Source organism: Pleurodeles waltl, chromosome 2_2 (assembly GCF_031143425.1).
Source record: "Pleurodeles waltl isolate 20211129_DDA chromosome 2_2, aPleWal1.hap1.20221129, whole genome shotgun sequence".
NCBI lineage: Eukaryota > Metazoa > Chordata > Amphibia > Caudata > Salamandridae > Pleurodeles > Pleurodeles waltl.
The window spans coordinates 1,141,652,960-1,141,677,435 of NC_090439.1; the positions used below are offsets into that span (position 1 = coordinate 1,141,652,960).

The 24,476-nt window shown below is 45.8% G+C and overlaps 1 protein-coding gene across 9 annotated transcripts in view; it reads left to right on the forward strand.

Annotated features, from left to right (window-relative positions):
• NUGGC (nuclear GTPase, germinal center associated) overlaps window positions 1-24,476 on the forward strand; it is a 1,501,499-nt gene that overhangs the window by 1,014,110 nt on the left and 462,913 nt on the right. For all 9 annotated transcript variants that reach the window (XM_069221057.1, XM_069221058.1, XM_069221055.1 and 6 more), the window contains one exon: window positions 11,501-11,634. In XM_069221057.1, coding sequence (XP_069077158.1) covers window positions 11,501-11,634 — 134 coding nt within the window. The remainder of the gene's footprint in view (window positions 1-11,500; window positions 11,635-24,476) is intronic.

Genomic DNA, 24,476 nt, shown 5'->3' on the forward strand with positions numbered 1-24,476 from the left:
CATATACTAAGTATGTGAAATGTGAATGGTAGTCCCCCACCCAAGGAAGTAGAATCTGTAGAAGGAAGCTGGAGGAACTAGTAACCCTAAAAGGTAAGTACCAGGTTGCCCCCCACCGACCAAGAGAGAAGAGGTAAGTACCTATTTTTCCCCAAACCCACAGGTAAACTTTGGAAAATAACTGTGCAAGACCCAATCAAGACTGGAAGAAACCAAAGGTGGATCCTGACATAAGAGGACCTGCAAAAGAAAGGGACCAGGTTAAGTTCAAGTTGGAGTGTCCGGTTGTGGCAGGAGCCACTACCCACTCTTCTTGAGATGCAGAACCAGGTCGACGATGGAGATGAGTCAGCTGTGCAGCACTGGAGCAGAAGAAGGGTTCCAGAAGTGATGCAGGTGATGTCCCACTTTGGAAAAAACGTTTCAGTCAGTGATGTTGGAAAACCACCAACAAGCCTTGGCAAAGACAAAAAAAGTCGCAGATGAAGAGTTGCAGAGCTGCCGGGGATCAGCAAGGTCTAGGGGGACTCAGCCTAAGGAGGGGTGTCCCAGGTGACCCTCAGCAGTGAGGAGAGTCTGAAGATGAGGATGCAGCCCCAGCAGGCAACTCATAGGCAGCAGGCTCAGGAGTTGCATTGAGGCTCACTCAGCACACCTGGAGAGGAGTCCCACGTCGCTGCAGCAGCAGGCAGGAGACTGTGCTTTGCCGGGAACAGAGCTGGAGGCCGGGGCTACACGGAGCCTGAAGATCCCTTGGAGTTGAAACAAACAAGCCTTGGTAGCTGCAAGAGTCGCAGTGCACTGTCCTGCAAGGAGAGGCAAGGGCTCACCGTCTCCCAAGCTGGACAGCTGGTAGAGAGGACCAAGGGGACCATTCCAGATCACCACCTGTGATGCAGGATCCATGCAGTTCCGGTGGAGAGGATCAACGCAGCCAGTCGTCGTTGCAGTTGGTGCCTGCAGATACAGGGGAGTGCCTCCTTCACTCCAAAGGGGATTCTTTGTTGTGCAGGCTAAAGACTCGTTGCCCTCAGAGGATCCACAGCAAGGGAAATGTTGCAGTTGTTGAAAGGAGACAGTGAAAATAGGAGTCTTCCCTGGAGATGCAGATTATTGGTTCCTGGAGGGTCCAATTGCAGGCCAGAAGATGAAGTAAACGATGCAGAGGAGTCTTGCTCAAATCTTGCAAGCTGAATTTGAGGACCCACCCAAGAGGGAGACCCTAAATAGCCCTAGAAGGGGGATTGGTCACCTTGCCAGGTGACCACCTATCAGGAGGGGGCTTTGACGTCACCTGCCTGGGCACTGAGATGCTCCCAGAGGCCTCTGCCCACTGTGGATTCAAGATGCAGAATCAAGGGACCCTCTGGAGGGCTCTGGGGACCGCCCTTGGGGTGGTGGACAGTGGACTGGTTACTCCCCTTTCCATTGTCCAGTTTTGCACCAGAGCGGAGACCGGGGATCCCTGGACTTCTGCAAACCAGTTTATGCAAGGAGGGCACCAAATGTGTCCTTCAAAGCATACCAGTGGCTTGGTGAGGCTACCCCTCCCAAGCCATGTAACACCTATTTCCAAGGGGAGAGGGTGTTACCTCCCTCTCCCAGAGGAAATCTTTTGTTCTGCCTTTCTGGGCTTGTGCTGATCAAGCAGCAGGAGGGCAGAAACCCGTTTGAGGAGTGGCAACAGCTTGGGCTGCCCAGAAATCCCCAGAATGCTGGTAGGATCAATGCTGGGGTCCTCTAAGGAGCCCCCATAGTGCATGAGATCATACTTCCAATACTAGCAACAGTATTGGGTTATGTTTACAACATGTTTGATATCAAACATGCCTAGGTTCAGAGTTACCATTAAGTAGCTGGACCTAGGTGGTGATCTATGTCCAGTACACGTGTAAAATGGTATCCCCGCATTCACGAAGTCCAGGAACATGGAGCTGGAGTTTGTGAGGGCAGGGTGCAGGTACAGGTACCTGCACCCTGCCCTCTGGTCTAGGGGGGCCTACCATAGGGGTGACTTACAGTGTCCTGGCACAGTGACCTCTAGTGAAAAGGGTGTATGCATCCTTTCACACAGGCTGCAATGGCAGGCCTGCAGATACAGTTTGCATGGGTTCCCCATGGGTGGCATGATACATGCTGCAGCCCATGGGGTACCCCTAGTGCCCCAATTACATGGGTACCATATACTAGGGACTTACAAGGGGGCACCAGTATGCCAAATATGGGGTGTGTGTCCTTCTAGCAGGATCCCAGCGAACACAGTCAAAACACACTGACATCAGGCAAAAAGTGGGGGTAACCATGCTAAAAAAAAGAAAGAAAAAAAAAAGGTTACTTTCCTACAAGACCCACCAATAACCCTTGTTAAATGCAAGTTGGAGCAAAAGGAGAGTTGCAGGGCTGAAGAAGACCAGCAAGGTACAGGGGGACTCGACCCTTGGAGGGTAGTCCGGGCTGACCCTCAGCAATTGGGAAAACCAGTAGAGCAGTTGCAGCAGGCACAGTAAGTCGCAGTGAGGCCCAATCAGCACACCTGGAGAGGAGTCCCACATCGCTGGTGCAGCAGAGGAATGATTGTCCTTGCAAGAATGAAGTGCTGGTGCTACTTGGAGCCTGAAGATCCCTTGGAGCAAGAGTGAACAAACCTTGGTTGTTGCAAGACGTGTGGTGCAGAGGGGTACTGTCCTGCAAGGAGGGGCAATGGCTCACCGTCTTCTAAAATAGACAGAGGGGACCGAAGTGACCACTCCGGACCACCACCTGTGTTGTAGGATCCATGGAGTTCCAGAGGAAGGCGGATCCACGCAGCCGTACGGCGTTGACTTAGGTGCCTGCAGATGCAGGGGAATGACACTTTTCACTCCAAGGGAGATTCCTTCTTGCTTCTTGGTGCAGCTGAAGTCTTGCCGACCTCCGAGATTGCACAGCCAGGGAAGTGTTATAGTTGCTGGAAGAAGACTGGGGAAACCATATTGCAAGGCAATTTCATCTCGGTTCCTGAAGTGTCCTGTTGAAGTTCCGGTGGCCAGGAGCAGAAGAGATTGATGCAGTTCTGGAGGAAGTCTTGCATGCCGAATCCGGGGACCCACCCGCAAGGTAATTCCTAAACAACCCTAACAGGGGGCTTGGTCTCTTTGCACGGTGACCACCTATCAGAGAGGGTCACTGACATCACCTGCCTGACCTGGCCACTCAGATGCTCTCGGGCCTCTGCACATCTTGTTTTCAAGATGCCAAAATCAAGTGACCAATTGGAGTTCAGGGCACCACCTTTGGGGTGGTGATGGACAGAGAAGTGGTCACTCCCCTTTTCATTGTCCACTTTCGTTCCAGACCAGGAACCGGGGGTCCCTGGACTGGTGCAAACTGGTTTATGCAAGGAGGGCACCAAATGTGCCCTTCAAACCAAACCGGTGGCTTGGGGATGCTACCCGTCCCCAGCCTTGTAAAACCTATTTCTAAGGGAAAGGGAGTTGCCTCCCTCTCCCACTGGAAATTCTTTGTTCTGCCTTCCCCTGTCTGAGCTGGTTAAGCAGTAGGAGGGCAAAAACCTATCTGAGGGGCTGCAGCAGCGCAGGCTGCCCGCAAATCTTGAAATAGTGGTAGGAGCAATCTGGGGGGAGGGGGGGGGGAGTTACCATTATGTAGCTGGACCATAGGTCTGTATATGGGTTAAACGACTTCCCAGCTCTTACGAAATCTAGTGCATTGGAACTGGAGTTCGTAGGGGCACTTCTGCTCTTGTAGGGGTGCCCTCACACACAGGGACCTGCACCCTGCCCTCTGGGCTAGGAGGGACTACTATAGGGGTGACTTACAGAGACCTGGTGTAGTGACCAGTACTGAAAGGGTGCATGCACCTTTTCATGCAGGGTGCAATGGCAGGGTTGCAGAGATAGTTTGCATGGGCTTCCATGGCCCACGTAATACATGCTGCAGCCCCTGGGGGACCCCTGGAGTACCAGTGCCCTGGGTACCCAAGAACCATATACTAGGGGCTTACAGGGGTACAAGATTATGCCAGTTGTGGGGTGTAAAGGGTACCAAAGCAACCACATTTGGAGCTGTGAGCATAATCAATGGGGTCCTGGTTAGCAGGATCCCAGTGGAGACAGTCTAAACACACTGATAAACAGGCAAATGTGGTGATATCCATGCCATAAAGAGTTACTTTCCTACAACTCCCACAAGGCAATGTGTTGTTAAAGCATTTACCTAACAAACCAAAGGAATTTGGAAAGGCAAGCCAAGGAACCAATGAAAGTGATGGTTGTGGTGAAAGCCCACAGAAATATATTACAGCATGTCGAGAGACCACGCTTGCACACTGCTAGGCTCGACCTAAAAAGGAGGTACAGGCTCTACTCCAAAAAAGATATAAAATAGAAACCGTTCCTTTACCTCAAAAATAGAAAAGGTATCTATTTAAGATATTATTTGGTACCTAAGAAAAGCAAACAAATGTAGTTCAGGCCTATATTCGACCTTATACATCCAAACAAATATGTCCTGAGACACAAATTCAGGATGCTAGCCCTGCATCAGATCTATCCACAGGTGATTAAATGAGACTGGATGAGTTAGGTGGCTCTCCAAGACGCATATTTCCACATACGTAAAACGAAGAAAAACATGAAAACTCTTAATAGTTGTAGTGAGAAAATCCCATTATCAGTACGATCTTCCATTCCGTTTAAAGCCTGCAACTAGAACATTCTCCAAATGCACAGCAGTTTTTGTAGCTCACCTCCGGAGAAAGGCACACTGTTGTTGTCAAGCACAGTTGGATTTCAACATAACGACCAAATGCTTGACACCATTGGGCTTGCATATCAATCACAAGAAGTCAGTCTCATGACCTCGCGACCTTCTCGATTATCTGGAGCCCCTCTGGATACTATAAAAGGAGAAATTTATCCTTTAGAGGTGAAAGTGAATACCATTTTTCAGAAATGTCACCTGCTGCATCTTAACAGCTCAACAGATCTCATCTCTAGTAGGGTCCAAAGTATCTTGTATTTACCTAGTTCCGAATGCACGTCTGCAAATTTAGAACCTTACAGAAGTGCCTCGAAGAACAATGGTCTCGGTGGAAGGTCAGTTAGGAAAACAACGTTTTTCTCTCCACTCATACCAAACAATCTCTGATGTGGTGGTGCTAAAGGCACAATTTATTGAAGGGAATTCCTTTTGTGCAGGATGTTTCAAAAGGACAGTTGTCACTGATGCTTCCCTGACAGAATGGGGAGTGCCTTTACAAAATCTCACAGAAAAAGTGCAGTGATTGCAAAAAAGAGCACTTGTGCCACATAAGCGATCTGAAACTAAAGGCGATCTATCTAGCCTTAAAGGCTTTTGCACCATCTCTGATGACCAACAGGATACTTAATCAAACAGACAGTGGCAAGTGCCACTATGATGCACTATCTAAACAAACAAGGGGGTACCAGATCAAGGATTCTGTTTCTAGATGCTCAAATAATCTGGCATTGGTTAGTGTCAAGGAATTTATTGATAAAAGGAATTCATTTACCAAGCATCCATGATTTTCAAGCAGGTCCACTAAGCTGATACTTCATAGATAACCACAAATGGGAATTAGACAATGCATTTCTATTAAGTATTTTCCAAGACTGGGGGTTTTCCGACATTGACTTAATTTCCACAAGAGAGAACACAAATTGCCTAAACTTTGCATCAAGAATGTGGGAACCAAACGTGTTGAGTAAGGCCCTTTTGAATGATTGGTCAAAACGTTTTCTCTATGCCTTTCCCTCAGTTCCATTAATCCCAACAGTAGTAATCACGCTCAAAGCATCTGATCCCTTAATGATTCTACTAGCGCCACAGTGGCACATACAGTGGTGGTATACAGAGCTGCTTCACATCTCTTATAGACCCCACAGGAGGTTGCTGTGCAAACACAACTTCATGTTGAGGATGCAAGAGAACATTTTTTCCCCCCCCTGTTTCCACTCTTTGAATTCAGGGCCATGCCTCCTGAATTCATTCACTACATACACTTATTTCTTTCCCCAGACTATAGCCATTCTCAATGAAGCTAAACGTCCAAACACAAGAGCAGCTTACACTTTTAAGTGGTAAAGGTTTGTCATCTGATGTCTCCAAAACAACAAAGATCCAATTAAATGACAAGAAGATGTAATTTTACCTTGCCTGCTTCATTTGACACGATCAAAATGATAATTTCTCGATCAAAGTACATTTAGCTGCCATAACAACATACAGAAAAGGACTGAATCAAAGATCCTTCTTTACTGTACCAATTGTTAAAAACTTCTTGCAAGGATTGGAAAATACCTTTCCTCATATTAGACAGCCTGCTCCTCCTCCTTAGGAGTTACATGTAGTTGTATCTAATTTAATGGCACCTCCCTTTGAGTCTGTACATAAGAGCTCAATGCAGCGTCTCATCTGGAAGGTAGCCTCTTTAGTAGCTACTAAGTCAACAAGAAGAGTTAGGGGGTTGGAAGCTCTATCTTCTGTACCTTCTTTTTTGCCAAAAGTTGTTAGATTTTCACAGTAATCAAAAATTTCACATCTAATATTTTTAAATAGCCATTCTTCACCAGCAGAAGCGACTTTTCACTATTTAGATGTTTGGAGAGTTCTTACATTCTATTTAAATAGAACTAAAAAAATCAGCAAAACAGCTCAGTTGTTCATAAATTATGGACCATCTAGAACAATCCTCCATCATCTCCGGATGTCAATATATTTGCTATTTTTTTCCTTTGTAAACCATTTCCGCCTTTGAAAAGGAACTGAGGCTGTGATTCAGAATGCCAGTGCAGTGCATGGTGGGAAGGGAAGCTGCTAGCTTCTTAAAGTAACCGTGCATTTTCTTGGCACTCCTTGAACCCTTGACCTGACAGGCTCATTTTTACTTAATTTTTCTTCCTTTCTACAGGGAGTGCAGAATTATTAGGCAAGTTGTATTTTTGAGGATTAATGTTATTATTGAACAACAACCATGTTCTCAATGAACCCAAAAAACTCATTAATATCAAAGCTGAATATTTTTGGAAGTAGTTTTTAGTTTGTTTTTAGTTTTAGCTATGTTAGGGGGATATCTGTGTGTGCAGGTGACTATTACTGTGCATAAATATTAGGCAACTTAACAAAAAAAATATATATACCCATTTCAATTATTTATTATTACCAGTGAAACCAATATAACATCTCAACATTCACAAATATACATTTCTGACATTCAAAAACAAAACAAAAACAAATCAGTGACCAATATAGCCACCTTTCTTTGCAAGGACACTCAAAAGCCTGCCATCCATGGATTCTGTCAGTGTTTTGATCTGTTCACCATCAACATTGCGTGCAGCAGCAACCACAGCCTCCCAGACACTGTTCAGAGAGGTGTACTGTTTTCCCTCCTTGTAAATCTCACATTTGATGATGGACCACAGGTTCTCAATGGGGTTCAGATCAGGTGAACAAGGAAGCCATGTCATTAGATTTCCTTCTTTTATACCCTTTCTTGCCAGCCACGCTGTGGAGTACTTGGACGCGTGTGATGGAGCATTGTCCTGCATGAAAATCATGTTTTTCTTGAAGGATGCAGACTTCTTCCTGTACCACTGCTTGAAGAAGGTGTCTTCCAGGAACTGGCAGTAGGACTGGGAGTTGAGCTTGACTCCATCCTCAACCCGAAAAGGCCCCACAAGCTCATCTTTGATGATACCAGCCCAAACCAGTACTCCACCTCCACCTTGCTGGCGTCTGAGTCGGACTGGAGCTCTCTGCCCTTTACCAATCCAGCCACGGGCCCATCCATCTGGCCCATCAAGACTCACTCTCATTTCATCAGTCCATAAAACCTTAGAAAAATCAGTCTTGAGATATTTATTGGCCCAGTCTTGACGTTTCAGCTTGTGTGTCTTGTTCAGTGGTGGTCGTCTTTCAGCCTTTCTTACCTTGGCCATGTCTCTGAGTATTGCACACCTTGTGCTTTTGGGCACTCCAGTGATGTTGCAGCTCTGAAATATGGCCAAACTGGTGGCAAGTGGCATCGTGGCAGCTGCACGCTTGACTTTTCTCAGTTCAGGGGCAGTTATTTTGCTCCTTGGTTTTTCCACACGCTTCTTGCGACCCTGTTGACTATTTTGAATGAAACGCTTGATTGTTCGATGATCACGCTTCAGAAGCTTTGCAATTTTAAGAGTGCTGCATCCCTCTGCAAGATATCTCACTATTTTTTACTTTTCTGAGCCTGTCAAGTCCTTCTTTTGACCCATTTTGCCAAAGGAAAGGAAGTTGCCTAATAATTATGCACACCTGATATAGGGTGTTGATGTCATTAGACCACACCCCTTCTCATTACAGAGATGCACATCACCTAATATGCTTAATTGGTAGTAGGCTTTCGAGCCTATACAGCTTGGAGTAAGACAACATGCATAAAGAGGATGATGTGGTCAAAATACTCATTTGCCTAATAATTCTGCACTCCCTGTATATGCGTGACAGACGTAATTGTTTTATTTTTATTTTTTACAATTAAACTTAGGGTTGCACCTTGTCAGATGCTGCAATGTGGTTACATTGTATTGTTTAGATCAGTGGGTACCAACCTTTTGATTTCTGTGGACCCCTACTTTATCATTACTGGAACCTGGGGACCCCCCATTGAATCATTATTGGAATCGGGGACCCCCCCACTGAGTCATTACTGAAAGCTGAGGACCTAATCTGATAATATTATCTAATTTACTAAGCAGTCGCAAACCTCCTGAGGAGATTTTGTGGCCCCCCGGGAGTCCCCAGACCACAGGTTGGGAACCACCGCATTAGATGCCTTTAATGATCCAGAAAAGCATCCATTCTTTAATGGGGGTAACTCAAATTCTATGGACATTGAGGTGGTTACCTCCTATTAATAACGACTTTCAATATTAAAAGAAAAATTGTACTAGGATCCCCACAAATGCCCAACAATATTCTATGTTTATGACTTAAGTGAAAATACCTATGAAGCAGAATTAGCAATACATGTAAGTAACTTTTCCAGCTTTAGGCAATGGCCCTGATAGTAGGTGATGATATTTAATTTCTCCATAACATTAGACCTACATTTCTGGGTTTGTGGGCATATTCATGTTACGTAGAGGAAATCTGCAATGAAAGTTTCACATGTGGCACAAACTTGGGATCTACCTGGGTATATCTTTACTTGCTTTTGTGGAGTAAGTCAGTTAGAGCCTCTCCTCTTGTGTCATTATCAGTATAATCTTCATTATTTCTGAGCAGCCAGGAACAAATTCTTACTTTCTATTGCTGCTATGTGCTCAAGAGTAAGTGACCCCAGAAAGCATTTGAGCTTCTGAAAAAAAATGAGGATTCTATTATTTGCATACAGGTTTCCCACTGTCTTGTAGCCACCCAGCTGCCATCTGGTAACCCTAATCTCTAAAGTTATGTTCTTTAAAGGTCTGGTGCACTAAAACGGCATACTCAGTGCAGTCAGGAATATCCTAGTACTGTTTTAACTATGCTGTCACAGACTCGCCACACTGGCCTGATGGTAAATGAGTATCCCTTTGGGATATTACTCTTCATCATTGGGGAGTCCTGCGTTGTTCTCTGTGGTCATTTTCTAGTAGTGTTGTCTAGCCCAGCTAATGAGGAAAATTTGGCCAAAGCTCATTTGTTCAAATAGCAGCCATAAATATTCCACTGTTTGTTGTATGCACGCTCACTACCCAGTGTGCCAATGCATAAGCTTCTTGAGGTGACAACAGGCTATGCAGTACCTGTGTTAGACATCTCTAAGCATGCATTCCGCTCCTTTCTGGAATGAAGTTACATTGGTCCTCATGAACCAAGTAGGCCATGACTAGTAGCATCACATTTGCTAATGCTTTGCTAGCTATTTTTAAATCTGCATTTAGCATTGAAAGCAGGCAGTAGGCATCCATCTTAGTGTAGTTCCAATCTTGCTTTTAAATCAATGTAATTAAATGTGCCCTCAGGGAAGAAGGTAAAGCAGCCTGTATCTTAAACTTCCCTGAAAACTTCCATTCGTTTTTTAGCAGACGAAGCAATGTGTGGTACAAGTTCACAGGGAAGCAATCTTTAGTCTGTGACTGACCACTTTTTTTTATTAGCTTCCAGTGCATTGCATTATTCATTTGATATATTATTGCATCCATGCTCCCTTTGTGTGGCTGTGTGCACCTCCAACAGGTAGTCCTCTCATTTGTAAATAATCCCTCATCGTGGCAGTGTTCACACCCATCTCCCTTTTAGGCGCAACCTATGTGATTAGGTTTCTCCCTTTTTAGTAGCCAGACTAGAAGGTGACCTGCTTTGTCACGTTTCCCATGGAGTCTCTGTAAATTGTGCTTGATTAATTTATTGAGTGCAATCCAGGTGACCTTTGATTCTAAACACGAGCAGTTATGGTTATTTTCCTCTGACAGTCCTCCCTTTTCTAGCTGCTGGAGTTCCCTATTGTTCTTCTACTTTGTCTGCTCCCAACTAGATCCTGATGTCATTATCTATCATATACATTTCCCTCTAAGAGTTCAGTTTCACTAAATGTTTCTTACTCTACTTTGTTTCCCAATTGATTCACATTCCTATTGGAAAAACAAATAAATTATTTACTGTTCTCTTGAGTGGAAGAGTTATGGATCGGAGTCTTGCATAATGTTCACAGTTGTTTCATGTGCTACCTTGTCCTTGCATACAAGAAATCTCTTTCCAAGTATCAGTCTTCGATATTGCTGCGATCAATTCTTTCCTGAAGTGAGTGCCCTTGCAGCCAAAGCTTCTTCAGACTTGGCTGTGGCATGGCTGCATTCATCCGAAAGGCTGAATAAGGTTGAAACGCATTCGGGAATATTTTTATTTCCAGATGAAGAACACCTGTTATAACAGTCTTGCTGAGCTGTCCCTTTTGAGGTGGGCTGAAAACTAGTTTTATATGTAATGCTACAGACATGGTAAAAATTAGATAGAAGTAGAAGTAATTACTAGCAGTCTAAGACTAATACATTTTTTTCCTACTTTCTTGGCTCAAATTTTAAGACCGTCTCCAGAGTCCGTAGGCTGTTCAAATGATTGTGCTATGAACTCATCACAGGGCTTACCACCCTATCGGTTCATATCATGAGAGAGGCGCCTGATGTAGGAGGACATGACACTGTCTCCAGTCTGGGCCTAATTGAGATCAGATGTCCATTTGTGTAAGACAACTGGAATGACATCAGGGCAGTGTAACGTCAAGTGAGGGTTTGAGCCTCCTTTGGTTTGAATGATATGGGAATGGTTGCAGAATTCTGGACTTCAAGAATCGTAAGAGATTTCTGTGAATGTTTAATAGCTCACCTATTATAGCGGATTTTCATCATTTGGTAACTCATAGTAGTTTGTTCCTGTACCATTTGTACAATATTTCTTTATGTCACACTTCCTATGTATACATGATGATATTTCATGTTATTCGTTATTTCCTGTATAGCTTGTGATCAAGAGAGTGGAACTGGCAGCTTTCATCGAATGAAAGGTCATATGCTGGGCCATGTTCGTGCACACAAGTCAACTATGTTTTCCTGTGCCGCCAATAAGTTAATGGAGCAACTGGGCCTTCTCCGGGTAAGTTTTTAACTAAGGTGTGTATAATAAAGTTAATTAATCATCCACTAGTAACGCTTTACTACTACATTGTATGACATTCGTAAATTACCACACTGTGACAGAGTAAGGTGATATCAATCAGTGGAACAATTTTGTTTTGTTCAGCCCCTCCACATGTGCAGCTGAGCTCTGCCATTATTAGTAGCGCTCCTGAATTTAACCATACTGAATGTTCAAAGGCAACTGCACTGAGTCCCCTCAAGACAACCCCAACAGAACTGGAGACACCTCCAGTTCTCATGTTAACCCTCATTTGGGATTCAGTGGGCCATCCTTTATTCTTGTTCGGGCACTGAGTTTTGTAAGAAGCCCCACTGAGCATCCGTAGGTCAGTCACTCAAGCAATAAGTTCTTAAATCTGGTTTCTATAGCAAATATGTAATCCAGTGGTAAAACAAAAAAACCATCAAAAGCTGTTAGATCTGAATTGTGCACACTGGTATAGCTCTACCCTCACTGCTGATTCCTCATCTTCAGAATATTCCCAGACGCTAAACTGGATCTGGACTTTTAGCAGCAGTTCCTACCACTCACTTACCGGCTCCGTAGCAGTCTCACGCTGTCCTGGAAGTAGCAGTGCAGCGCCCCATATTGGCGTTACCCTTGCTTGCTCACTTCAGGTTCCTTCCTTGTGCAGCCTTAAGTGCAGGTTGAGCTCTTCTGTCAACTTTGTTGGTTGTACCAAAGCAATAAAACGTCAAGTGAGATTCGCCTCCCTCTTGTCACTTCCATGTGGCAAGAAGCCTTGCAGTCTCCCAGGGTCCTGATTCTGCAGGCATGTTCTGACTCCATGGTAATCCGGAGACAGTTCCTGGTGAAATTCTAGAGCCACTGTTGACACTGCAAAAGGTAGAGGCCTTCGTAGAGGCAATGCAGAATATTTTCAAGCCAATGCAGACCCTTTCTGTGGCTCCTTCAGGTCCTACAGAGCTGCAGCAATCAACAGTTGCACCCATATCTGGTGGAGTCAACTAGTAGAGCTCCACATGATCCTCCTGGAATCTTGAGCCACCCAGTTAGGGCTGAAAGTTTTTCTTTCATCCAGTAGAGGAAAGCCTGTGCAGGTCCTGATCGACAGTACCTTGTGGTATGGTAACAAGTAGGGCAGAGTGGGGTCCTGGATCTTGTAAATCACAAAAGGAGAGTTAAAGGAGTGGTTTGACCCCACACTTACTCCCGATCAGACTAGAAAGTCATCAAAACGCTAAAGGTGTAGGATCCAGCTGGACAGGACTGGACTACTTTTTAGGTCCAATCTAGGACGCAAATTGAGCGTGTATTGCCCAGAAGAAGAAGGGGTATCCTGGGTGGCTGTGTGTGGGGGAGGGAGTTCCTTTTATGGACTAGGTGGTCTTACACACCTTGTGGTGTCATGCTTCATCATCTGACCACCTAGTCCCACCCAGGTAAGATGATACTACCTGGGCGGACTCGACCTCATTGTTAAAGGAACAGTTGAGGGAGTGCTGAGATTAAATCTGACTGGATATTTTACAGGGATCCAGATAGAAGGGTGATAGATAAAATTACCTCACAAATCACCTGTTTCAATCTGAGATAATTTAATATAGGTGCTTGTGGGTAAGTCTAAAAATCTGTTGAGGACTCAGTCGAGAATGATCACTCACAGAGTCTAAAAATACGGGATCAACATGTTTCTGCCCACAATGAAAGCTGGAAGGTTTGGGGCATTCGTCAGGGTCAAGGATCCCTATATCTAGTGCATGGTATATAAAGCGTGCAGGCCTACCTGAACATTTTGTTCACTATACGTAGGTCTGCTGGGAGAAAGTGAGACAGTGTTTAGAAAAAATGAGTGGTGAGAATAGGTGCCACTGCAATCGAACAACACAGCACACAAGGGTGACAAAAACTGTGATTAACACTCACATGAACATGCAGTAAAACCAGGAAGGAGTGGGGGGACCTAATAAGGTGGGCTTACCCTGCATAACTAGGCTAATAGCCTCTGGTCTGGACAAAACGGAGCAGGGGGGTTCCCTTGTAGTCAAACTCTGTTAGAGAAATAGAGTACACAGGCTGAGACAGGAAGGGCTTCCTGGTATATTAATGCGTCAGGTTACTATGCAGATAGATGGGGTTGTGTACCAGTAGTGGAAGAATAATAGTGGTTTGTTTTAAAATTATTAAAGTATTAGAAAAAAAAGGCACTTACCTTGGGGTCCGAGGAGAAGTATACTTACCACTCCTAAGGGGTGGCCCGGTTAGGGTACCTACGTCCGTTATCCATCCGCTCTGGTAATGGCCTCTGCGAGCGCTGTGGATTTATGGACCGGGCTGCGTCTAATTAGTTAAAGCAGTCACCGTAGAACGGGCGCAGCTGTGGCTGACTGTGGGCGCTGCTTGATGACGCTGCGTGTCCAAAGCCGCCGCAGAGGGATTTGCGGCTGCTGCCTCAGGTTGCCGTGGCAACCACGCTGAGGCTGGTTGATGAGGCGTAGCGTCTGAGGCAGTCGCGGAGAGATCCCCGGCTGCTGACAAGGATTGCCATGGCAACTACGGAGGGTTCGAGCGTGCTACTAGCATGAACTCCGCAAGTTGCCTGGGCCTTATTGGCTGATGCGAAGCTTCTGAGGCAGATGGGAATAGTAGCACGCTCGACCCCTCGGTGGTTGCCATGGCAACCCTTGTCAGCAGCCGGGGGTCTCTCCGTGACTGCCTTAGAAGGTGGTTACATCCTTCCATTCCCGACCATCTTGCCATCCTTCAGCAAGAAGAGGCAGCACTCCTGCAGAAAGAAGCCGTGGAATTAGTTTCAGAGCAGGAAAAAGACCAAGGAAGGTTACTTCTGTTATTTCCCTCCGCCTAAGAAGGATGGCGGTCTGTGTACGATCCTGTATCTGAGAGAGCTAAACTTGTTCCTCAAGAAAGAGAAGTTCAAGATGCTATCCTTCGCTCAAGTGTTGCTAGCATTGGACCCTAGAAACTGGTTGGTATGGCTTGGTTTATGTGCATGTCCAATAGTTGCATGTGAGGTATTTGCCCTTTGTAGAGGGTTCTAAGCACTACTAGTTTGCAGTGCTCCGCTGTATTTTAACATCAGTGTAGGAAAAAGTGCCCATTTTTGACATGCTTAGACCCCCACTTTGTGCCTGGTACATGATGTGATTTCTCTGAAAGTGCACTGGGTTCCTGCTAACCAGGTCCCTAGTGCCAGATCTCTTTCCCAAAGCTGTACTGTTGTTTCCCGCAGTTGGCACAAACTTTAGCACCCTCTGTAAGTCTCTGGTAAATGGTGCCCATGGTGCCTGGGCTATTAAAGAAGGCCCCTAAGTGCTGCAGCACAAATTATGCCACCCTAGGGGACCCCTCACTAAACACACACAGTGCTGCCATAACAGGCTGCATGTCTTGGTGCAGACAAAAATGAAAACACAACTTGACACACTTACACTTCCCTGTGTGCCATGTCTCCTACCGCTGCATATGCTAAATCATCCCTACAGAAGGCCTTCCAGCCTTAACGTAAGGTGAATTATATTACATGTGAGGACATATCTGCATGAGCAGATGTGCCCCTGCTATGTGTTTGTCAATTCTTAGACATAGTAAGTGGACAACCAAGCCATTTTAATCCTAGTGCGTTGACTGACTGATCTTAACCACTCCAGCCACCACAGACAAGTTTCTGGCCTCCTGGGGTGAGATACCTTTGAGAGGAGGCCTCTTTTTGCATGGTTCGCCCCTACTTTTTGCCTGATGTTGATGTGTTCTAGAAGTTGGTAGTGCCCAGGGCCCCTGCTAAACAGGTTCCCTGGGCCAGATCTCTTTCCCTAAACTGTTGTGATGCTTGGCACAATTGGTTATAATCTTAAATACCCCTGTAAGTCACTAGTAAATAGGTACCCCAGTACCCAGGGCAAGAGATATTAAGAGTAGGCCCCTGAGGGCAGCAGCACTGATTGTGCCACCCCAAGGGCCCTGCACCCAGATGCACCCAGCATTGCCATTGTAGGCTGACTGTACTGGGGCATCCTTAAAAAGATAAGCTCGACATGGCACACACTCTATGTGCCCTGTCCATCATACACTGCATATGTTATGGGTAAGCCACCCATCTAGCAGGCCTTTCAGCAGGATGCACCATACTATATGTGAGGGTATAGCTGCATGAGCAATATGCCCCACTGTGTCCTTGCTAGACCTGAGACATAATGAGTGAACAGGGCAGCCATTTTAATGTATGTACTGGGCACTGGTCAAACATGAGTTCCCCAGCTACATAATGGCCACTCTGTACCCTGGGTTGTTTGGTATCAAACAACTCGGAATAATAAATCCAAACTGATGCCAGTATTGAACTTAACCTTAAATGTACCCAGGGGCCACCTTAGCCCCTGCAAAAGCTAACCCCAACAGGCAGAGTTGCAGGCTGGTTCCATCCAGTGGCCACTCTAGACAGCCAATATACAAACCTGGGGGAGAGCCCTGGCTCTCTGGTTTGTAAGACAATGCCTTTCCTGGGTGGAGGAGCTAACTCCCCCTCCCTCAGGAATGTGCAACACCCTGGCGGTTAGCTTCAAAGGGCTGAGCCTCCAGGCCAGCTGCTAGCAGCAGAGGGCTTCCCCCTTTGCACACACCCACTTTTGGCAGGAGCAAAGGCGGGAAACCGGACAAAGGGTAGGAGGAGTGGCCAAACTGAGTATGCACCACCCCTAAGGGCTTGCATGTGAAGTGGACCCTCTGATTCAGATTTCTCCATCTTGGAATGGAGAAAAACAACCAAGGAGGTTTAGGGAAGGGACCCTTCCCACAGGAAGTAGTCACTGTAGTGGGTGTAGCCACCCAGGGTAAGTGCCCCCTTGGACACTACCATGTTCCCCTAAAACGCCCACTAAATTCAGTATTTAGTGGGCTTCCCTAGACTAAGATTTTAAATTTGAAAAATACTTGAAGACAAGGAAACCAGCACCAGAGAAACCGCCAAGACGAGAACTGGGGACCTGCTGCACCAGAAGAGGTGCTAAGACCCCTGCTTGCTGCACCAGAGTCCCGCAAATCATGACAGCGGGGGAGTTGAACACTGGACTCACCCCAAGAAACCCAGGGGACCTCCAGGCTTCAAGGATCACCCCATATCTCCCTCGTGAGTGGAGGCACAACTCAAGAAAAGCAAGTAAACTGCAAAAGACCAAGAAACCAGTGAAGGACACTTTACTGAATCGCCGATATCTGCGTGACCGGAAGTCACAGCTGGACCCAACGACACATAGACGACAGTCCGGAAGTGCCCCCCAACTGTACCGAGTTTAGTGGCCCTGCGACCCCTGGTGGCCAAGATAGAGCAATACCCTGGGTCCTGGTCAGCTGATGTCAGACCAGGAGAAAACCAGCTCCCCCTGAGCTAACAAAGAATCAGGAGGAAGCCCCAGTCGAGAGACTTCAGGAATACCTTGGACCTCCGACCAGAGTGCCCCCGTTGTCTTGCAAGCGACCCCCAAAGAGAGTTACCTCCAGCTCCAGAGGACTCCGTTGCACACAGCATTCAAGGCCTCCCAAAATGCCCTGCACCTGGCCGCCCTGGGCCTTGCATCGCGGGTTCTGCTGTGTGCCCCGGGTCCCCAACCCCTTGTGACCTCGACAGCTAAAGGGGACCCCCAGGCACCACTTTGAATTTGCAAACCAGCTCCTTTTCCAAATGGCCCATCCAGGTGGCCCTATACCTGTGCCAAGAACTTTGTCAACGCTGCTCCCGCCGAAACCGGGAGCTGCCTGGAGCTCTCCAGCTGGCACAAGGTGCCCACCAACCTCTGCGACCATCCTGCAAAAGAAGTGACTGGCAACTCAACCATACGATTTTTAATGCGTTTTTAAAAGTGACTGCCTATTGATTCCAATGGTGCGTAATTACGCACAGAAAGACTAACTTTGCTAAAACTTTTAAAAGTCATCACAAGAAAAGTACTTAACCTATTCTAAAGATTTTGGTCTTAAAAGTTACATAAAAGTCTGAAGTATTTATTTTTAAATTCTGGTCTTGAGTTATTCATTGAGTGTGTTTGGTGCATGATTGGATTTGTGAGTACAGGAAATAATTAGCACATCTCCTGGATTAGCTTAACTGCTCGACCAGCTATCTTAAAAATTAGAGCATTAGGTGGTCTGATTTTTACCCCTGAAAACTAACATATGGTTGTTTGGACCCCCTGCATAGTGTACTTGGTTTTTGTGCACTACATAGAGGGCCAGCCTCCAACAATGCCATGTACAAAGCCTGCTGTGGGTGATGGTGTTGACACCTCCTCCATGCAGGATGTGCATTCCAAGGCGGGAAGCTTCAAAGGCCAACCTGCATTTTTATGTGACCTAGGTCCCTCAAAATGGCAGAGATAACCACCCCTTGTCCTGACCCCACTCCTTAGCGTCAAGAGAAGAGTTAAAATTTGTAAGATTAGGTGGTGTGCCCACATCATGTCAATCCCACTCCTGAGGTGGAATAGCTGATGTGGACAACACTTTTCAACTTTCTCCATTTTGTTTTGGACAGAATTAGAACTAGCATTCTAGGGTTAGGGTTGTGTCCACTTACCACTGGAAGTGGTCATATAGAGGGTATAGTCACTGCAAGGTAGGCAGCCCTTTTACTGCTGCCTGGCACTCCCCTTAAGCGTATTTAGGGGGCTCCCCTGAACCCAAGAACTCATAATTGATAGAAGGACAAAGAAGAGTCACTGCCTGGAAAGAACAACAGAAGAGCTGTGGACGTTTGCCGCAAAGTCCAGGTGACTCTTCCTGCAAGCTGGAGAACTACCAAAGCCCCAGGTAGCCTGCTAGCACTTTGAACATCGCCACCAGTCTCCCTTGGAGTAGAGGCGCTACTTCCCTGCAGGCCGCAAGCACCAACAAGCAGAGTCCGGTCTACTGCCTTGCAGCTCCCCAGCCTGACCGACACACAGATGACCAGGAGGAGGTACTCGTGCTCTGGGGGGACAAGATCTGTCTCCCCACGAAGTGTGAAGACACCACGACCAGCTGGAGCTGTGCAGCACCAACCCTGTGGTACCAGACGCCCTGCACCAATCACCAGCAGTGAGAGTCCATTCCCAATTCCCTTTGCACCAGGACCAAGCAGCCATCGAGGTATGGCAGCACCACTGAGACCCACTTTGTGAATGGACCAGCAGTCTTGATTTTGCCCCTACCAGCTGTTGTCCCTTAACCATGAGGAACATCTTTGCCCTCCAGCCCAGCCGCCCTAACCACTCTGCACCCAGGCCGCCTGGCCCAGGTCCAGAAGAACTGACTGTGCCTCCTTGCTCTAAGACCCGTTGTGACCCAAACCCTTGTTTGGGTGTTCTCTGTTTGTCGCTAAGTCCCCCTTTTGCAGGCTGTTTCCAGGTGCCCTCCTTCACTGTAGTGTGCCAAGCTACACCCTCAGCAGCATCCTGCTCCCAGTGAAATCCAGGCGCCTCCCAATGAACTGCTGTTAGTGCTTTGGACCTTGGCCACAATGACTTCAAATCCTGAAGGTGAACCCCTGAAGCTGACTATATCCATATTTAAACATCTCTGACATTTCCTGCATAAGATAGCATTGTGCGTAAAGGCGCACAAGTTTGGATGCTTTACTTAGCTGTGAAAACGCATATCAAAAACAGTACTTACTTGTGAACAAAGTTCTTGCTTTCAAAACATATATAAAAATTATTTTTCTAAATTGGTCTTGGATTGTATTCTTTGAGTGTGTGTCATTTATTGCCTCTGCGGGTATAACAAATGCTTAGCACTCCCCTGAAATAAGCCTAACTGCTTACCCACACTACCCCCCACTACCATAGAAGGGAGCATTAGTATTATCTACTTTTGCCTCTGTAATATTTTTGGGGATCTACTGGACTCTCTGCATCATGTACTTCTTTTTGGAGCACCCTATAGAAGGCCAGCTTCCTAAAGTCGGCACCTTGAGTCTTCACCAATGTGATGACAGTGGTTGAATACCATCTCAGATGGTCGGGCATCCCAATTTTCCTGTACCTGGACAACTGGCTGATCAGAACTGGATCGCCAGTGGTTGTGTTTCACCCTTTGTAGTTGGCAGTGTCCCTGATGTTTGGCCTGGGCTTTTCATCCACTAGCCCAAATCTCACCTTGAGGCCCTCTCAACGACTCCAGTTCACAGGGTCAGTATTGGACAGATACCACCCTTTTTCGTATCTTTTCTGCACCTCAAAGATTTGCAGACATACAGGAGATGGTCAAGCTCTTCTAACAAGGCATGCAAGTTCTAGCCGTAAGGGTCCTGAAATTTCTAAGTGTGTGCTAGCTTTGTGTATTCTACTAGTCATGCACATATGTTGGCCCAAGAAGGCTCTGCAGTGGCAACAGTACGGGGGATACCTGTCAGATTTAATCTCATCTCCTAGCGGTGCAGCAGAAATGGTTTGATGGGGAACTAGGCAAACCTGAATTGCTGGATGACCTCTCCCCCTTCAACCAAAACTACAGTAGTGAAAGATGCTTCCGTCTCAGAGTGGAGAGCTCACGGGTAGGAGTTGCGGATCAAAGGCTTCTTGGTCTTCAGAAGAGACCCATCTCAAATCCGATGACCAACATGGGACAGCTCATGGAAGACTCCTGGGATCCTCCTGCATTGCCTGGGCTCCACAGCTGCACTTCTTCTCCGCCCTGCAGGAAGCATCACCGAGAAGGGTGGGCATTACCCTTCTACATCTCCTGGGCCCCTCCGGGTGGACTGGACTCTGCCCCTTCTATCCTTATGTCCTCTTTTGGAATCCACTCCTGGGTTCCACCGACCTGGTCCACGGGTTGTGACAGTAGCTGGAGAACTGAGGTCTCCATTGACTTCAGCAGGAGGTTCCAACACAACTTCACCCCTATGCACCTGAGCCCCCTGGTGTAGGTACGCCCCTGTTCTGGGTAACCTTGGGTGGTGGCAGTCTTGAACCTCCCTTGCCTCAGCGGGTTTCTGATGGGTCCTCTGGGGATGGTCCTAAAACACGAAAAACTCCAACCATGACATGTTAGCCTATGGACACTGAACCGAGATTTCTACACTGCACACCGGCGCCTGGTTAATCCTACCTCCTACTTACCTTTGGGGTTTTAGTACTTTCCCAGTCCTAAGGGTCCTTGGGTGGTAGTATGGGTTGGGTATGGTTTTGGCATTCCATTTTTTAAGTATATGGTTTTGCCCCCTCATAGAGGCCAATGTTATTTTATGCCTGTTGCTAAGTATATTTTTGTATGTCTGTATCTCCAGTTATTCAATATACCAAAGTTAATTCTACAGTGTGTAGTTTAATAAATATTACATATTTTTCTAACACTGGTGTGGTTCTTTACTGTTTGTACTTCACTGACTGACCTGTGTGGTATTTGCAACTGGTTTATCCTCCTGGATAAGCCTTAGTTGCTCTCCACAGCTACCCCTATGAGAGCTCTGGTTATCTAGAGCCACCTACACTATCACTAAGGGTTGTCTGGACTCAGTACAGGGTGCCTCACCTATAGGTGTTGTCAGAGTCACCAGATCTTCGGTGTCTGTGCACGTTCCCAACACGTCCACCACTAAACAACTCCAAGACTCTGATAGATAAATCACAGAGACTGAGAGAGTTCAAGAGGGGATTAGGAAGGGAACAGCTGGGAAGGAGACCTGTAGTAAGAAAAAGGTTAGAACACAATATGAAAATTATATCTCCTGAAATCAATACTAGACTATGATTCTAAGCCTAGTCACTCTGAAAACATGAACAATCTAAGAGTTAAGTTTAAAATGACTAAGTTTCAAGATGGCCGAATACCTGTAGGGGAATCAAGATGAATTAAATGAAAACTTTCTTATTCAAGTACTTTCCTTTACATGAGAATCAGAAAAAACAATCTGACTAAATTTTAAACCAGTCATATAAATCCTGTTTTGAGAATGTATACTAGGACCATACAATATTGCATCTAGAAACTCTGGCCTTCTGTGTACTCTTAAAATGTTTCAACACAAATTGCGCATATTGCAGATATATATATATTAAACACCATAAAAGGATTGTGCACCATAAATACCACAATGTGGATTCAGGAAACTAATCACATAATGTGTCAACTCGAATATTACACAATAAATATCTTAGAATAGTAGCATACAATAAACAACATGAATTAAACTCGAGGAGAGAATTGTGCGTCTTGCCAATTCGATTGTTACCATGTAAAATACCAAGAAATGGTAGCACGCAATGAATATCAATGTCAAATCATCATTAATCGAATCCAGCGTCTTGCCGATTCGTAAAACACAATGTAAAAGTCAAGGAATAACAGCTCACAATAAATACCAAGATCAAAGTACAATGAAACGAATCGCTCTTCTTTTGCCGATTCTTAAGCCACCATGTAAAATGTCAAGAAATGGTAGCGCGCAATGAACAACAAAGTTAAATGCTCATGAAACGTGTTGTGCGTCTTGCCAATTCGTAAAACATAATGTAAATGTCAAGAAATAGTAGCGCGCAATGGACAACAATGTTTAAACACCATAAAACAAATCGCGCGTCTTGCCGATTCTTAAGCCACCATGTAAATGTCAAGAAATGGTAGCGCACAATGAATACCAAAGTCAAACCTTTATGAAATAAATTGCGCGTCTTGTCTATTTGTAAACTACCATATAAATGTCAAGAAATGGTAGCGCGCAAGTAATCTGTTAGTCATTTAAGAATTTAAACCAAGAATATGAAAATTCTAAATAACGGTGTCGGAACAGTCCAACCACCGTCTTACCGCCTGGAACAATGATCACCAATGAAGGATTAGGGCAGAAGACTGGAAGATCCAAATAGGCCGCTGGGACAGGCGCTCAGGAAGAAGCTGCTGCTCTGCACCGGGACCTCTGAATACTGAGCACTGGGAGTTGGGCTGGCTCTCTTTTATAGAGTCTTGGCCCAGCCCAGAACCATGCCCAGGCATGTTTCAGGGAAAGTCTCTGGAAGGCCCTGGAAAGGGGCCACACCCTAACACACTCTGAAAACCTGCAGCAATACATTGCAAAGGAACAGTATTTGTAAGCATATTAAAAATAAGTTTTCAGGATTGAACTCTGCAATGCAAAAGGTTAAACCACAACATAGCAGCACAATGCATAAATAACTTTGTTTTGAGAGTGATGGGTTTTTGCATTTTTGTCGCCAATAGAGCGCGTACTGCTCTGGTGCTCTGGTGTTGATATATTGAGCCAGCCTCCTACAATCCTCACAAGGATAATATATATTGTCTACACCCTCATCATCATTTTAAAGATTGCAAAGTTTGCAACACTTTTTCTTCGAAGACATTAAAAGATTGTGAGGGTAGACTTTTACTGTGGCTGCAGAAGTCTTCTATAACTGTCAGCGCTGAAGAAGATTCTGACTCTCATGTGATCTCTTGCAAAAGGTCATCAAAAAGGGAGTGTTCTTCTGACAAGGAACCCTTGTAAACGTCACAAAAGGCCTTAAATTCTCACCAGGAGACTACCAAGGGTAGAGCTGACAAGGACATAAAGGAGAAGATTTAATCAAAACACAGTAGATCTCATCCTTCTACCCCACCTAAAAAGTCTGGTGTCAGCTCTTCGAAATCCTCCTCAGAACTGTCAACATTAAAATCTACTGTAAAACTTGTTGACAAGCGCAGCGTCAACGGCATCAATGAAGAAGATGAGGACAAGCACTACTTTAATGACAACTATGGCGTTGATAACTACAATGTCCGTGACTGCGTCCACTTTCTCTTTGACGCCTACCCCATCGACAATGACCTAGTCAATGAGGACACCATTTACACTGCAGAAGTAACCCATGGTGATGGTTCACTCAACGACAAAGTCAGCGGCGATCCTACCATCAAGGATGCCACCGTCTAGGACATCGACGACTGAGGATCAACAGTTTTATGAGGAGTATTATCCTGACAGACCGCCTTTATCGCAGGAGCATAAAAACTTGAAACTGGTTCAAATGCCTTTATTATTATTGCAGGACCTGCAGGGCATGCTCTTAGATTATCAGTCCAGATTTCCTGATCCGGCTCGGCAGCCTGTTACAGAAAACGTTAATTTTCAGTTTCCTCCGCAAGTACTGAGAACACCGGAATTTATTCCTCCTCCATTGACACAAAGAATGACTCCAGCATCCACCATTGCTGCTCCTCCCTGAGATGATCCCTCATCATCTAGTGATTAATATGAGGAAGGGGAAATCCACAACACTCGTTCATACCAGGAGTGGGACAAATATCTCATTACCAACACCATCTCCAACACCTTTCCATTCAGTAAACTCACCTCCTGAAGACATTGGCAGGTTTCATGCTCTTATAGAGAGGGCAGCTAATAGAGTTCAGCTTCCTATGACAGTCATACAACCAGAGTGTTTTTTTATCATTTTAGAGAACCATAAAGAAAATCTGTGCGTGCTATACCAATCATAGATTACATCTGGCAGGAAGGAATTAAAAGTCATGCAGAGTCTGGCAACAGTGGCTGCTCTCTTGACTTGGATAGACAAGAAGTACAAGCCCCCTGAAGGTTTACCAGCCTGTTCAGTGGGTCATCTGAACCAGAGTTAGTGGTTGCACAGGCAGCACAGCAATGCTTCAAAAATCCATCAACACCTATTTTGACGCCTCCTAACAGAGAAGGCGTCTGGACAACATAGGTAAATGATTCAGATTCAGTTACAGTGCGGGCAGGTAATGCTCTGGCCATTCTAGACCGCTGTGACTGACAAATGTGGTCAGACACTGGAACTCTTATTGAGTTGGTATCCGAAGTCAGGAGAGCG